General features: G+C 35.8%; 2 protein-coding genes across 3 annotated transcripts in view; one reads left to right on the top strand and one right to left on the bottom strand.

Annotated features, from left to right (window-relative positions):
* The window catches only part of IMPG1 (interphotoreceptor matrix proteoglycan 1), a 166,161-nt gene extending 165,356 nt beyond the window's left edge, over positions 1-805 (top strand). Inside the window, exon 16 of the mRNA XM_064597788.1 lies at positions 601-805. Within this exon, the coding sequence (XP_064453858.1) occupies positions 601-678 (78 nt within the window). The 3' untranslated portion in view covers positions 679-805. The remainder of the gene's footprint in view (positions 1-600) is intronic.
* Positions 806-5,419: 4,614 nt separating this feature from the next.
* Positions 5,420-15,899, bottom strand: part of MYO6 (myosin VI) — a 142,920-nt gene continuing 132,440 nt past the window's right edge. The window contains exons 29-33 of one of the 2 annotated variants that reach the window (XM_045867115.2): positions 14,542-14,645; positions 13,475-13,606; positions 10,360-10,386; positions 7,794-8,012; positions 5,420-7,245 (exon numbers count right to left, since the gene is read on the bottom strand). In XM_045867115.2, the coding sequence (XP_045723071.1) occupies positions 7,046-7,245; positions 7,794-8,012; positions 10,360-10,386; positions 13,475-13,606; positions 14,542-14,645 (682 nt within the window). In that variant the 3' untranslated portion in view covers positions 5,420-7,045. The remainder of the gene's footprint in view (positions 7,246-7,793; positions 8,013-10,359; positions 10,387-13,474; positions 13,607-14,541; positions 14,646-15,899) is intronic. The other variant, XM_045867118.3, reaches the window with a different exon arrangement.

The raw sequence follows: 15,899 nt of genomic DNA, 5'->3' as shown, positions 1-15,899 counted from the left end.
CTACCTGTAATCTTATAGAGTCGGGTGGAAACAAACACCTCGAAGCTTGCACTTGAAACAAGTTACTACCATCAATAGACAGTCAAGGATACCTCAGTATCCAAGCACACCAAAGGCTAACCATAATTTCCTGTCTCCGGGTGCACACTGGGAAGAACGTGTGCCATTCTGATTTCCTGAAACAAAGCAAATCAGAAAGAAAAAGTTCAGACTTGAACCACAAAATGACAACAAAACACCAGATCTGATATTAATAAAAATGTCTGGGATGCAGCAAACACCAAGTAAATCCTAAAGTCCCAGGTAGAATTAAGGACCACATTTCATCTGAAGCAGGAGAATGGAATAATCATTTGTTTGCCCTCTCTGCTTTAAGAGATTGTTCAGCCTGAGAATCTAAATGGGTCTAAGAAGAGATGGAATACATTCCGACTATGTTATAAAGTTAGGGATATTTTGGAGGGCATCTCCAACCTTTCAAAGAAGATACCTAAAAGGCAAGCATATTCTTTCAAACACCAGCAGAAGTGACACTGGAATGCAATATGGATTTGACCTCAAGTGGCATTTCTTAAGTTCTTAAAACTATTTCTCTTCCAGATAATCAGGAAAAGAGATCCTGAATTACTGACTGGAGGATATGAAGAATTTAACTATCAAGATTGGGAAGGAAATTAAAAACTAAAAATGTACAGATTATAACTTAATCTGTCTCAAGAGAAATGGTCTGTTTTCTCAAGGAAAATTGTATCCACTCTGTTAAAATTCTGAAAACATGTGCAGGCATATTCACTGGTCATCGGAATCCAGGCATATAGTGTCAACATTGAGAACCAAAACACACAATGTTTCAAATAGAGAAGCATCATGTACTTGATGACTGGTACATTCTGCAGAAAAAGATGCTTATTATCAAAACCCAAAATTAAAATGTATTTCAGCTACTCCTGACTGATAGTCAAAGCAATAGCAAGACAGGTCTGCTTCCAGCTACCCTTAAAATACTGCTGATAGATCATATACAAGTGCAACTTACTCATTGTTTAGGGGAGGTTGAACAATGTATCATGAAGCAAAGCTCTTCATGTGTTACAATGTTCATAAAAGATGACTGTTATGCAAGGAGATGCAGGTCTCTCTGAATCATGGACGTATCCAGTATGTAAACACTGGTGGGGGTATATTTGTTCCACACTTCAATGTCTGTCTCACACACACACACACACACACACAAAGACCTTCAGTCTTAAGCACACTAATTTTAGAAGAAATTAGTGCTTACACAGTAGATCGTATTGTTGCCAATAATTTCTAAATTGTTCCTTTAAAAGAAAAAGGAAGTGGGTTCACATATACATACCATGAGAAATCTCTTCTTGTGACCGCATAAAGCTATGTTAAAGGGGGAGAAAATGATGTTATGCTTTGTCACATAACCAATGCCTGTTTTCCAGCACAGATGAACTATGTCTGCCTTTAATTTAGTAACTCCATTGAATCCTGCTGGGCACTAACTTCCCTGTGTGCACGGGTAGATTGGCATCAAGGTAATCCATTTTAGTCAGGTTTTAATGTGGTACCTCACTATTAATATATTTGCTGCAAAACCTTAACTGCAATAAAATTAAGCACAATATTCATAGATTTATAATAAAATGGATCTGTTTTACCAGCTATTCCCTGGATTTGCTTTATGGATTATGATAAATGATTTTCAGCATGATTTTCATGCTACCAAAAGGTAATAAAATATTCAACATTGACAGCAACATTTTAGCAGTAAAACTTCAAGAATAAAAACAAATGTTTCCTAATAATAGACACAATCTTCCCCCCACACACACACCTGGTTACAAATCCTTGAAAATTCACTCCTGTTGGCCTCAGAAATGCATAGCATTCATCCCTACTCCCACCCCAATCCTCCCCTAAAGTGAGGAGCTGTGATATGGGATAAGGACGTCAAACTGCGATACGTTGATCGAGTGCCACAAAGCAAAGAACCGTGGCAGATGTACCCACTCACTTCCATATCCCTGGAACCCAGAGCAAAACATGCTTGTTAGTAGCGGGACAGGCCGACCAAAAGCACATGAAAACAATTCCATCAAGAGAGACAATGAGGGGCGCCTGGGTGGCTCAGTCGGTTAAGCGCCTGCCTTTGTCTCAGGTCATGATCTCAAGCTCCTGGGATCGAGCCCTGGAACAGGCTCCATGCTCAGCAGGGAGTCTGCTTGTCCCTCTCCCCTCCTCAACCCCACTCCTACTCTCTCTCTCAAATAAATAATTCAAAAAATTTAAAAAATAAAAAAGAAATGAAAATCTGACAATGATCACCTCCTCATGACGTGCCCTCCACCCTCCACATTTCAGTTGTGCTCTAACAAGAGCAGGGAATGTTGTTTTTGATGGGGAAGGAGAAATAGGTAAACACTCCATCCTCTGTTAGAAAGGTGCCCCACTGAAGCAAGGGCCTCTCACTCATTGGATCACCCACATTTTGGATTGGTCTTTTCCAACCAGCTAGAGAAGAGCTGTTGACCCACCTGGATCATGGTAGGTTCCAGATGAGGGGCGTGAAGTAGCCTATAGAAACTATGTATATTCAAAGTCTCAGCAAGAAGGCCTCTTCTTTGGATCCCCAGTTTTTACATCCTGTGTCATCTTGTGAACAGACTGGTAAGGGCGCCTGGGGAAAGGTACCCAGAGTTTGGGTTTTCTCTGATCCAGTCAGTGTGAGTAGTCGCAGGTCACACACGGTCCTGCTTGTTCCCTGGATGGAAAACCCATAAGAGTTTGGGGCCAAAACAAGGGTGTTCCAGTCACCTGAGTTCCCTTGCCTTTTCCCCCAGTCACCCAGCACAGGGTTTCCAGCTCTGGTGACTGGATGAAGCTCTGGACCCCAGACTTCTCCAACTTATTCCATCTGAGACATGGGGCAACAAGTGCAACGTTTACAACTGTTTTATTTATAACACCCTGTAACTGTATTAAAAGCACAAGATGCAAGAGGAAGTTCTACATAGACAGCATTTATTATTTCTATTTCCAGTACATCATTTTAGGAAAGAATCAGATACACATTTTTTTAAGGAAATGAGGAAAAATTAAGTAGCAGTTGCAGTTAGATGGGTTTTCAAAAGTGAAAAGAAAATGGCCAATTAATAAGCCTATCTGAGGTCTGAGATTGAGATGATACATAGATACAAATCAGTATTCAAGATTCTCTTTTTAATTGCACATTTTTTCCTGATTATCTTTTTAAAAATTTCTTGAAAAGTATGACGACTAAACTTACTTCATGTATTAGGTGAGTGATGGGGAAGGAAGAATACATTGACTTGAACTGAACTGAATTGTATTCAATGACCTGGTCCTAACATGGGTAGACTCTACTTCCCAAAGTCTCTCCAACTTGATCCCTCTGTGAGGCTTCTGCACAGAACGTCTCCTTCTTGCTGGCCTTCTCCAGCGTGGCAGTGCCATTTCTACATGCTGAGAACTGGTACACCAGGTCTATCCCGATCCAAGTGTTAAAAACCATAGGTTCTGCTCCTATAGTACATACAATTCATTATAAAACTCAGCTAAGGTCTTGGAGTGCTTTGTCACCTAAAAAGTACCAGTGTTTTTCAACCTGGGGATGTAGAGTCTTCAGAGGCAGACCCATTTCTTTCTCTTCCACCACTACTTTTCTCTTTATTTTTACAGTTGATCCCCTCAACTTGTCCTTATTCTCATTTTTAGAGATCTTCTATCCTCCCCTCCCTTGTTAGTTTACTTTTATTTCTTCTCAGAGAAATAAAAACTCTCAATACTTGTTATTTCTGGTCATCATACAGAAAACATGTCACACCTTCTGAAGATGTGGAATGATGAAGGAGCAACTCTTTGTAAATCGACAGGGGACTACTCAAAATTTCCTTGTTTTGATTCTTTTTGTTCCACATGATTGAAGCAAAAGCATTTATACCTCTTTCATGGTCTAGAACTAAATTATTTGACCCCTCTCAATCTTTTACCTCCTCTGTAAAAGGAGGTAGATCTACCACTAACATTGTATTAATTGACTGACTGATTCATTCAATAAATATTTATTCTACTTATCCAAGTACTCTTAAGGTACTTCACGTAAAGAAACCAAAGATCTTCATATCTGGATCCCCTGAGAACCATAGTAATAACCTGTGAATGAAAATTTAAAGAAAAAAATTTTTAAATCCAATTTAAAAAGCCCTACAATTAATCCTCATCATTATTCTTGCCTGCGAATTTCTATTCTCTAGCTAAGCTTCCACAATTACCACCTATTTTCTACATAAGACTGTATTTTCTTACAGAAGTGTTCACTGTGTTACAGGAAAGAATGACCTATAAAAAGTCATTATAGGAAGCAGAATGTGAGTTACAATAAAATGTCTCTTGTGTGGGTTTGTACTCCTACATGCATTACTGTATTTTTTCCTCACATAATCCTTTGAGACAGTGCCATCTACTCAACTTTACAACTAAGAAAATCCATTCTTCTCTTGACATATGTGTATTAGAGAAATTTTCTTTCTCTCAGTGAATACCCACAGCTCATAATATATATCTCAAATATGTTAGTGGCATTAGGAATTACATTATAAGTAAATTGAATGTGAAAACATTTTTCCTTCTCATTTTTAATATTTTATGTATGTCTACTTTTGCAAAGTACACACTAAGGAAAGACCATGTATTGAGTAAGACAAGCATTAAGAGATTAGTCCTTAATATACAGTATGCTGGTTTAAATTTCAAATTTTAAATCTCAATTAAAATGACATTAAAATAGGAATTTACTTTTGATTCCTGCAGTTTTCACATAACATTTATGGGTTTGACTGTGAATACTGTAAAGCAGCTGCATCAACATCTTTCAGAATACCATTTCTGCTATTTCCCTTAAAGACTGATAGGGTCCTAAATTTTTCCAGCAAAGGGGCCTGTGTGTGTATGTGCATCTGTACAGTATGTAGGTTATCGTGAGTCTATCTGAACTAGGGCAATTCTCCTGGTAGCCAAAATTAACTCAGGAGACTACTTTAAATAGATGAGGTCTAGGACAGCTGTGTGACATAATTAGCAACAAAATGGCTTAAAACTATAATTTTATTATCTACTAAAGACTTGCAATGATGCTTTGCTGCGATAAATGTCTTACAAATTCTTCAAAACATTTAAGTTCTCTCGTTACAATAATTTTAACCTGTTTGATGAGTTTTCCACCTACTGCCTATATGTATCTAGGAGATATATAAAACCTGAAAACAGCACTGAAGAGACAACTCATTAAAAATCAATTTGGTTATTAAATTTTCAAGGACGTTACTTGCTACTAGTTAAGCTTATCATTCACTATTCTATACAAATAAAAACACCAATTAAAGGCGAGTGATGAGAAGAGAGAATAGGTCATTTATTTGCAGTAACCAGACCTTCTGTCACCAATCACAGGGATCAAATGACCCAAGGGTGGGTGAATCTCTGCAGTAATACAGCCTTCAAAAGATAATCATATTCACATTCTCAATAGCACAGACAGGACCATTTAATTTCTTTAACAGGAGACAATCATTTGCACAGTATCATAATAAATAAATATTTCTGTACTAAGACACATATTATGAGAGAAGCAATTCTGAAAACACTGTCTGTGGCTCAAAAAGCACTAATCTAATCAGCTGGGAAATATTTTCCTAACTGAGGTACTCTTTCTAGGAAAAAAAATCATTGGAAATCCATTTCAAAGGTTAAGGTCTTTAAAAATCAGGGAGAAAAAGTGCAAAGAATAATTTTATTTTTCTAATTTTATTCTAAAATACAAACAAGACTCATTAGGATTATGTCAACATGACTCCTTGATGTAGCTTTGTCTCTAAATTCCTAACATGAAGTCATAAATATTAGGCTTGAAACTGCTGACATTTGATCAAAACTAACACCACACAAAGAAAAAAAATTACCAGTTACATGAAATAAGCAATTACTTACTAAGTATTGGACTTTTGAATCACAAAGCTTATAAAACAGCTCTACAATTACCAAAATCTCAAAGCCAAAAAAGACACTAGGAATTTTTTAAAAACAAAGATGTTTTGCAGCAGAACACTAGTTTAAATCATATGAAACAACTTGGACAAGATTCTGATACAAAAATCACTATTGAGATGAAACTGAAAGAATATCTGCATTCAGTCCAGTTAAGTCACAGTGTCACCGAAAACCTATTTCCTTTTCTAAATGAAACAAGTTATCTCAAAACTTTTAAGCATTTAAATGGTCTGAATTTCCTTTATTTGTCCATGGAATAGAAGAAAATATTTTTCTATAGCTATACAATGTGATAGAAAAGAAAAATAAATCTGTGCATGATACTGTGAGTACCTTATCACAGAGTACATCAAATACATTCAGGCTCTTTCTGGAATTCTAGAAGTTCGGGTGAATTGCTTTACTCAAATTAAGACACACCACAAAGGAGGGGGGAAAAATAACAATGTCCACCTTCAATGCAAATTTCCATGAATTTCTGAAAAAGTAGATTTAAAAGTACACAGCTTTTCAGATCAAAACATCAGTGCCTTGATTACTTTAAGTGCCTTAACTTCTGTAAGAAACTTTAAGCTAAGGTTTCATTATTCCAGCTATATGGTTCTGTGCCATCCTTGCAAAAGCAAGTATTTTGAGTTTTTAAAAAATTTCTTTTCCTAGAGAACAATTATGATGGACTTCAAGGTAGTCTATTGACAAAGAATGAGAAATGTCAGAATCTGTCCAAGTGTTCACAAGTATTAGAATGAGGAGAAGTTTAAGAGTTACAGCTGGATAGGGAAAATAATGTTTAAGTCCCCAATTCACTACCATCATTGACCTGAAATTAACAAAAAGCCATGATTACTAAAATCTGTTCACTTTGTATAAGTAGTTCTAACATGATCATGGAATGGTTGGATCTCTGGGGCACACACCCTACCTAGAACCACGGCCCGGGTTCCCAGTGCAGGTAAGGCTGCCACATCTACTTTAACAGATTCTGCAGCATGGCCGTTGCATACGTGGGCCTCGCCTGCCTGCTCTCGATTGCACTCTGGAGGTACTGGATGCCTCCACAGCGTTCCCAAATTTCTTCAAACTGTCTTGGCAAAATCTCAGCACCACGCTTTCGAGTCAGGCCTGTCTCTTCCAGATTCAGCTCACACATCTCCATGTCATCCTTACCTGCACAGGGGAGACATCAGAGAATTAGCCATCAATCTCTTCAGAAGCACATATTATAAACTTTATTCCTGAAATAGTTACAGTTATCAATTCTCATAGGTTCAAGAACTTTTAAAACTTTCTTTTCTTCCTTTATGACAGAAATCTGCTTAATAAATTCACCAGAAACAAGTTAAATTTGTCCTTCACCAAGGACCCTTTCAGAAAGTATTAACACTATGTAGTTGATCAGACAAGTTAATCAGCCTTAATAAAAATGCTATATTTCTTTAAACAATTATAAATCAACTGATATAATTAAACACCAATGAAAAGGTTCTTAGGACACAGACAAGCTTCTATGTGCTCTACAAGGACATAATTAATGCAAGCGATTTCACATCACAAATAAATTAATCCTCAATTAACTGGAAATGCGATCCAACTGAACTCCATTCCTCCATCCTGAAATTTAATGAATTATTACATTATATATTAGACTGTTTCACTCAGAGGGTTTATAATCCTGTTTTGCTTTATAAGGTTTTTTTCAAGTGAATCATACACACCAGCCACAAGAAGGATGGGTGGCTTGTCAGGATGGAGTTCCATTTGCCGGGCAATCCACGGTCCATCGAAATGGGCATACCACCAGCCTTTTTTCTTATTCTGCGGGTCTTTGTACTGGTCAGCAGGGCGGATGAATGGGATGCGGAAGAAGCGTTGCTGTCGGTTCATTTCGATCTCCTGCTGCCTGGCAGGAAGCTGAGACACTGGGTTCTGCTGAGCTATTACAAAGAACAAGGAAAGTTACACCAGCAGCCCAGGGTATAATGAAAACAGCCTTTAATCCTAAAATGCACCACACATTTTTTTAAAAAGAAGAGGATTCCTAATAGTAACTTTAAAACAAAATGTAAGTATTAATTACTTATAAATGAATAAAACTTAGAGTGTGATTTTAGAATTTTCTTTCCCCAAAGATGTTCCTTAACATTGCAACACACACACACTCCGCAACACCAGCTATAAAACAAACAAGCCCAAGCAGATTCCCACAAATGACTGTATCAGTAACCTAAAACTCACATGGCAGGAGAGCAAATTAGTATTATTTGCTAGGATTTATATTTTATCTCCAAAGAGTTCAAAATCAAAGACCACAGGGTAACTTTTATGGGACTATTTATGATAAAACAAATGAACAGTAATTTCACAAATGTGAAGAATGTGAAGAATTATAGATACCTGTCAATTTAATCACTATTTCTTCAGAAAAATGGAAGACAAAAGTTTGCTCTTTTGCCAACTGATTTTGGGATTTAAAATGTCCGGGAGAGATATTTTACTAGTAATATTTAGACAACTTCATGACAACAACAAAAAACTGTAACCAGTAAAAGCATGAACTTCCCCTCAGAGATATTTGCTTATTCTGAAATCAAATTTCTCCTGGAATAAAATCCACTGAAGTAAGTGCAAAGTGTATAATATTTGGTTCTCTTTGTTACAGAAAAGAAAAACCCTTGCTTTTCTGCTAGTACTGGACACTGCACTCATATCAATTTTTCCCCCTTGCTCAATTTTCATTACCAAACAGGTTTTTATTTTATCTGCAAATATAAACATTTCTCTGGGGCAATAACTTTACAGCTTCGGCAGCATAATTTTGGGAAGTCTGTTTAATGTGCTTTTTACTCACAACTTTAAAAGTAGACCAACCATTCACTGCAGCTCAATTAAGTATCTCACTGAAGCTCAAGTATGTCAATGAAAAATTACAGAATATGTGTAAGTCAAGAACAGCCACATGGTTTTTATAAGAATTTCCAAATACTGAAAGGATGAAAATACTCTTATTCTCAACTTTTTTACACCAATAGTAGAAGCTTTATAGCAGCTGAATTTATTTCTGTGCAAACCAGAGAAAGCAAAAAGCAGTTAGCAAAGCAGTATATGCCTACAAAAGCATGGAACAGAGGCCCAGTTTTGTTAGTGACTTTAAAAAGCCGCATCACCTTCAGCATGTTAACACAGAAGAGCTTATTTATTCTTTTGTTCCTGTAGTCCCTCCAAACTACTTACAGCTTAGTGTTTCCATTTCAAGTTTTAAAAATTACCTACTTTGCAGAAAATATACTAATCTCAATTTAAGGAACTTTTTTAAAAGGATAAGAAAAAAAAAAACCTTCCCTCCATCCTAAGCAGTAGCTTAGAATACCCAGTTGATAGGGAACTTACTATGATACTGATGACCACTTGTTAAATTAACCTGCTTTTTTCTTTTAAAATAACAGTCTCCTGTTAACCTTAATATATTGGGTAAAATTAAGAAACTCAAGGGAGAGTTTTTGATAGCCTTTTTTTTTTTTTTTACTAATGTGAGAACTGAAATCATATTAAGGACGCCTTAATTTCCACAAATATTGATCTGGAAAAGTACAAAGATACAGATGTTGAAAGTCTAAAACTAATAAATGACTCTTTCACATTCCATTGTGTCATCTTTAACAAGTTTTAAATATGGCCCTATAAATTACTAGAAGCAGTTAAAAAAAATCAGGTCCAACAAGTTGGCAAACAAATACGGTATTATATCCAAATCATTATTGCTCAACTGACTGCAAAGAAAATTTACTGCATACTAAGATGACTCAAATTATCAAAAAATGTGCATCTATACAAGTAACAGAATAATCTATTAGGAGGCATCCTATTAAACCTGTGTACATTATCACGCAAAACTCAGATCTCTTTGGACAGGAATGTTTATACTGTAACAGTGTTTGAAACCAGCACCTGAAGTTAGTCTTTATTCTAAAAGATCAGCTGCTTATTGAGTTTTGCTACAATGAGAATTGTGTATATTCACAGCGTAAAGTGCCAGTTATTTTTTAAAAAGGGAAGTAATTTCATAAAACAACATATTAATTTTGTTCTGCAAATATATTTTGGAGTGATCCAAATGAAAGCATCATCTCAAATTAAATATCTTAGCACAGACAAACCAACATTAATGTACTCCAACTCCACTTAAAAATTGTAGCAAAACAGTGTTTAATAGAAGTTAGTACTTTATAAAGTATTTTTAACCCATCTTCCAGTTAGCTCATAAGTTACCACCCATTGACTTACGTGAATTGTTCAAAAATGGTGCAAAATCTGTGAATAAATATTTTATGTTGAAGAAAAGATAAAAATGGCAAAACTTATGTTAAATGAGCATTCTTGTAATTTATAAAGCCTTCTTAATCAATCGAGGTGATGACTAACAAGTAAACCTCCTGTCCACAGCCAAATACTCTCAGAATTACCTAGAAGTAGATGCTGCTTTCTGATTTTAAAAAGTTAAAAAGAAAAAAGCTATTTTGATTAAGCTTTAGGAAACTGTTTGATGGACATATAAAGAGAACCTAAATTTAAAAATTACATATCAGGGTGCCCAGGTGGCTCAGTCGGTAAGCGACTGCCTTCGGCTCAGGTCACGATCCCACCAGCGTCCTAGGATGCAGCCCCGTATCAGGTTCCCTGCTCAGCGGGAAGCCTGCTTCTCCCTTGGCCCCTCCCCCTGCTTGTGTTCCCTCTCTCGCTATGTCTCTCTCTGTCAAATAAATAAAATCTTATAAATAAGTAAAAAATAAAAATAAAAATTTATATTTTATTTGTAATTCTGGGACACAGTAATATTCAAACAAAAATCCAACACGATGACTCAGTAACAGACATTCTAGTACCTTCAAAGCATTATTAGAATTTCTGTAGAAATTAAAAACTTCTAAATTCATCAAAAAATAGATGCCTTAGAGAAAAAGTATTGCCATGTTTACATACACTATGTTTTAACTTCTTCAAATTGTCTAAATCTTAAACTCATGCAATTTTTATTTTAGGAACTATGAAATAAAACCACTCTCCAAAGTCAGCCTTAATCAACTAAATATTGTGAGTCCTTACTGAGGAATTTGCCACTGTCCCAAGAATTATTTCTGGGAATCTCTTTCTGTAGTAGGTGTGAGGAGAGCGTGCTCACCCAGAATAGCACACAGGAGGAGGGACCGAGGCTCTCCACGCCCAGTTACAAGACTTAACCATGATTTGTCAATGTATTACTCTTAAATAATACCTAGTTATGTTTTTGTTAATCATAAGTTGTCATTTTATTTTCCCAAATTAAGGAATTCTAATCCTTCTAAATAATTATTAAACTAGAGAGTAGTTCCTTTTACAGGTTGATTAGCTGCCCCATTAGGAAACTACCTAAGCACAGAATTTTCTCAACTGACTGTTAAGCATCTTGATGCACTTCACCTTTCCTTTAAACTGTACTTCTGTGTCAGAATGTATTTTACATGGGGGAAAAAAAATAAAGAAAAAAAATAAAAACAATAGGTGCTTTTCAGAGCAGAAGTTACATTTTATCCTGAAATTTGCCCGTAATCAAATTCTTTGAAGGCTACATACGTGTGGCGTGTGTTCACATAAAATTCCTAAATTTCTTCATATATACCTAGATGGCGGACTCTTGGGGAATTTTCTTCATCTACTCTTTTGTTCTTCCAAATAGTATATTATGAATCGAAACAGTATAAGAACAAAGTAAGCAAGGTAAAGCTGGGTGAGTACAGTACCAAAGTTTGGTTTAAAAACACAAGAAATATTTGTGTGTTCATTAAAAATGTATGTGCCATGTATTACAACATTACTTTTCTGGTTTTAAGAAGTGCAATCATTCAGGGCACCTGGGTGGCTCAGTCGTTAAGCGTCTGCCTTCAGCTCAGGTCATGATCCCAGGGTCCGGGGATCGAGCCCCGCATCGGGCTCTCTGCTCCGCGGGAAGCCTGCTTCTCCCTCTCCCACTCCCCCTGTTTGTGCTCCCTCTCTCACTGTCTCTCTTTCTCTCTGTTAAATAAATAAATAAAATCTTTAAAAAAAAAAAAGAAGTGCAATCATTCAGATGTATAAATTTGGGGGAAAAAAAACATGATGAAAGCCTTTCAGCTAAAGGCCATAATTGGAACACTACAGTTAAAAAGGTTATAGCTAGAAGGAATTATTGCCCATTGCCATTTTTACAAAACAAAGGTAACTGGCTAGAAACTTGGTACAGTGAACTGCTAATGGAATCATCTTGTTATCTTTAATTCCCAGGGATAAATTTATAAATTGGAGAAGAGAGCGGTGGTCACAAGAATATCAATGTTTAGAGGGCCTTCCACTTGCCATTTCCTAGTTCTGAGTAATCTCTCATTGCCCTTCCAGAGCATTATACTCTGAGTGATGACACCTCCTGAGCAATCACTAGCAGTAACATCTCTCTTATTAACAGTATTTCCTTTGCTCAATCTATTCTTTACAACAACTTGGAAGTACTAAAATTCTACCATTTAATTGATTTTAATCAAACATTGTTTTTATTTGCCAAGAAGGTAGTAAGGAGAGCTCATTTGCTGTGTCACTTGGGTCATGTATTGCTAACTATACTATCAAGTGCTGGGAATATACTTTTTAAATAAAGACATTAAACATGTTGTCACCTTGATGCTGACCACAATTAAGCTAATATACTGTGCCAGTTTGAAAGTAACAAATTGAACAAATGAAATTCCAATTATTATTTTAAGACTGAAATTACAACTCATATATCACAGGTATCCTCAATTAGTGTTAAAGCTAGTGCATACTTTACTAGGTTAGGTCTATCCTTCTCTACTTTCCAATTTCAAGTACACAACTTTGTCTTTTGCAAACATAACAAAGTAACAAAATTTATTTTTTGAATCTCAGTCAAAAAATCAAATCCTGGTACAGGCAAAACTGGTCTAAACCAAGTTACTATTTCTCACTCTTATATTTTGACAAGATGGTAAAATAACGTTTGCAGCAAACGTTCTTTTTTATTTCACAGTTTTCTTTACATTTCCACATGTAATCATTCTATATGTGTATATATGTGGGAAAAATACATACTTACATTACTGCACAACTTCTTCAGTATAGATAAGAATATTCTTATCTCCAAAATTTATCTTAACTAAATTCAAATACTTCTTAATAAATATGACTTTAAAGACATAACAATATAAATAATGCCATGAAAGATAAGCCATTGTGGTTTCATTAGGCTCAATAGATCACAGCTGCATGGTAAGAGAAAATGTGTATTGTGCATTTTACCCAAATGTCTTATGTATAGTTACGTACATTATATATAAATACTCTGGAACATTTAAAAGTACAGATTTGTTTTTACCATAATCGGTAACAGATTTTGGAGCACGTTGCTCTGTTTCAGTATTTCTCTTCTTATTCTTTGATTTCCACGCATGATACACTTTTAGTCTCCTGTGAAATTCTTCTCTGCAAGCTGCCAGGAGCTCAATATCTATGGATTATATAGAAAGAGCCCCCCCGCCAAAAAAGGAATTAGCATCCTAATTTAATTGTCTAACATTATTACTCTATGACATAATCATATATATTATACATATAATAAATTTTTTGTTTTTAAATAGTACAAAATCAAAAGTAAGCACATTATTGATAAAAATGAGCATTTTATGGTAATATTATCTTTTACATTTACAGAGCATTTTCTTATGCATTATTACTGTAACATTTGTTCCACACAAGAACCCTTTGCTAAATAGGTCTTTTATAGGTGAACCTGAATCAGAGAGGGTAAATCACTTGTCCAAGGTCAGAGGCCACAAAAATAGAGTAAGAAGTCACTGTGCTCAAATGCAAGCTAGATTTACATGCAACAGATTTTTTATGTTTGTAATTACGTGGATAACCTCAGTGAGGAGGGAGAGAACATAGCAAGTTCTACACAATTATGGCACATTAGTTCCTAGGCATAACATCCCAAACTCAAACACTATGATTTAAACAAGAACACAATTATGTGGAATCATCTGGATATAGCATTTACTGTTCTGTTGGAAGAAAAATAGCTTTAAAAAGAAAGGACTGCATTGCCATTTTTTACTTTGCATACATAGGTCAAGATTCTGATATATTGGTATTTAACTATTATGAATAACATTAGAAGGGTCAGTCATTAACATGGCCCACACCATAATTTCTCCATGCTTTTCCTCTCCCACATAGATAAGAGACAGGCAAAATGAATTTAATAAGTATGCCTTTCCTTTAGGTTTGTGAGTAAACTACATCTTCATTTCAAGGTGAGAATAACAAAGAGAATGGCTTAATTTATATGCCAAAAAAGAAAAAAATTACACCCCAATCTAGGTATTTCTTTATTACCTGTCAGCCACAGAGCCTTCCCATTTCTCATCTTCTCCATACACTTACCACAAGAAGTATTGATGGTATCACGTAGTTCTGCATATTTCCATTTACTGAGATCATATTTCTTGGTACCAGCAGCTGCCTTGGTGGCTTGTACAGCAGGACCTCTGTAATTATTATATATTTTTGCATGTTTAAACTAGAAACATGAATGAAATGTTGACTAAAAGGGCAAGAAAGTGAATCTAAGTTTGAGAAATGGAAATAACTACTAGAAAAACATATAATAATTTTTGTATCTTTGACAGAGGAGATTAAGAATGGTATATACTATAGGATTCCTAGGTAAATTAAAATTTTCCAGTGTACCATTTAATAGCCATATTATGCTTTCAATTAGAACTTCTAAAGTTAAAAAATACATTTCTGTATATTCCTCAAAATCAAAAAGGAAATCCTCTTGATTTCTCGAAAAATCATGAGAAGCATTAAGGGTTTATGAGCCATAAGGCCACACAGTGCAATCACCTATGATTACTGAAGCTACAGAGAGCCAAGCCCCAGCCAAAGCTACTGGCTCAGAACCTCCCTGGATGTTTGCAGGGTCAACAGGTGAGTAGCCAAACTGCAATCCCCTGCCTTCATCATTAACGATGGGCTAAAAGAACAGCCAGATTCTGGAAGCCCCTTTGCATCACTATTAAATAGAACACTTAGGAAAGTTCTGTAAGGAAATAAAACCACGCTCTCATATTCAGTGAGTAATATGACAACTAGTAAATTATGGAAGCAGCTCAAGTATCCATCAATAGATGAATGGGTAAAGAAGATATGGTGTATATATGCAATGGAATATTATTCACCCATTAAAAAGAATGAGATCTCGCCATTTAGAATAAGAGGGATGGAGCTAGAGTGTATAATACTAAGTGAAGTCAGTCAAAGAAAGACAAATACCATATGATCTCACTCATACGAGGAATTTAAGAAACAAAACAAATGAGCAAAGGGGAAAAAAAGGAGAACCAAGAAACAGACTCTTAACTATAGACAACAAAGTGATGGTTACCAGAGGAGAGATGGGTGGGAGGATGGGTGAAATAGGTGACAGGGATTAAAGAGTACACTTATGATAAAGAAAAATAAAATAAAAATGAATAGACAAGACTCAGAGCAGTGAAATAAAGATCATGCCCAAGGTCCCACACTGCTAGTAAATGGTGGCACCTGGGATTGAAGCCCAGATGGTTCTGACTCTAAAGCCCTGGTCTTAGTCATGACTCTACCTTCCTTTATTTGCTTTATTCATTCTACAGACATTAATGAGCACCCACTTAGGCCAGCCCGTCAACTGTGCCAGGAGCTCCTGACACAGAGTTGTGTAAGCTAAAAAATAATACTAATTAATCAATCAATTAAAG

This window comes from Mirounga angustirostris, unplaced genomic scaffold (assembly GCF_029215605.1).
Source record: "Mirounga angustirostris isolate CCGP_5_RB_7025 unplaced genomic scaffold, mMirAng1.0.hap1 SCAF_8, whole genome shotgun sequence".
In the NCBI taxonomy this organism is placed as follows: domain Eukaryota; kingdom Metazoa; phylum Chordata; class Mammalia; order Carnivora; family Phocidae; genus Mirounga; species Mirounga angustirostris.
Note: the sequence above shows the minus strand (reverse complement) of the source record. Positions and strands in the feature narration are given on the sequence as shown.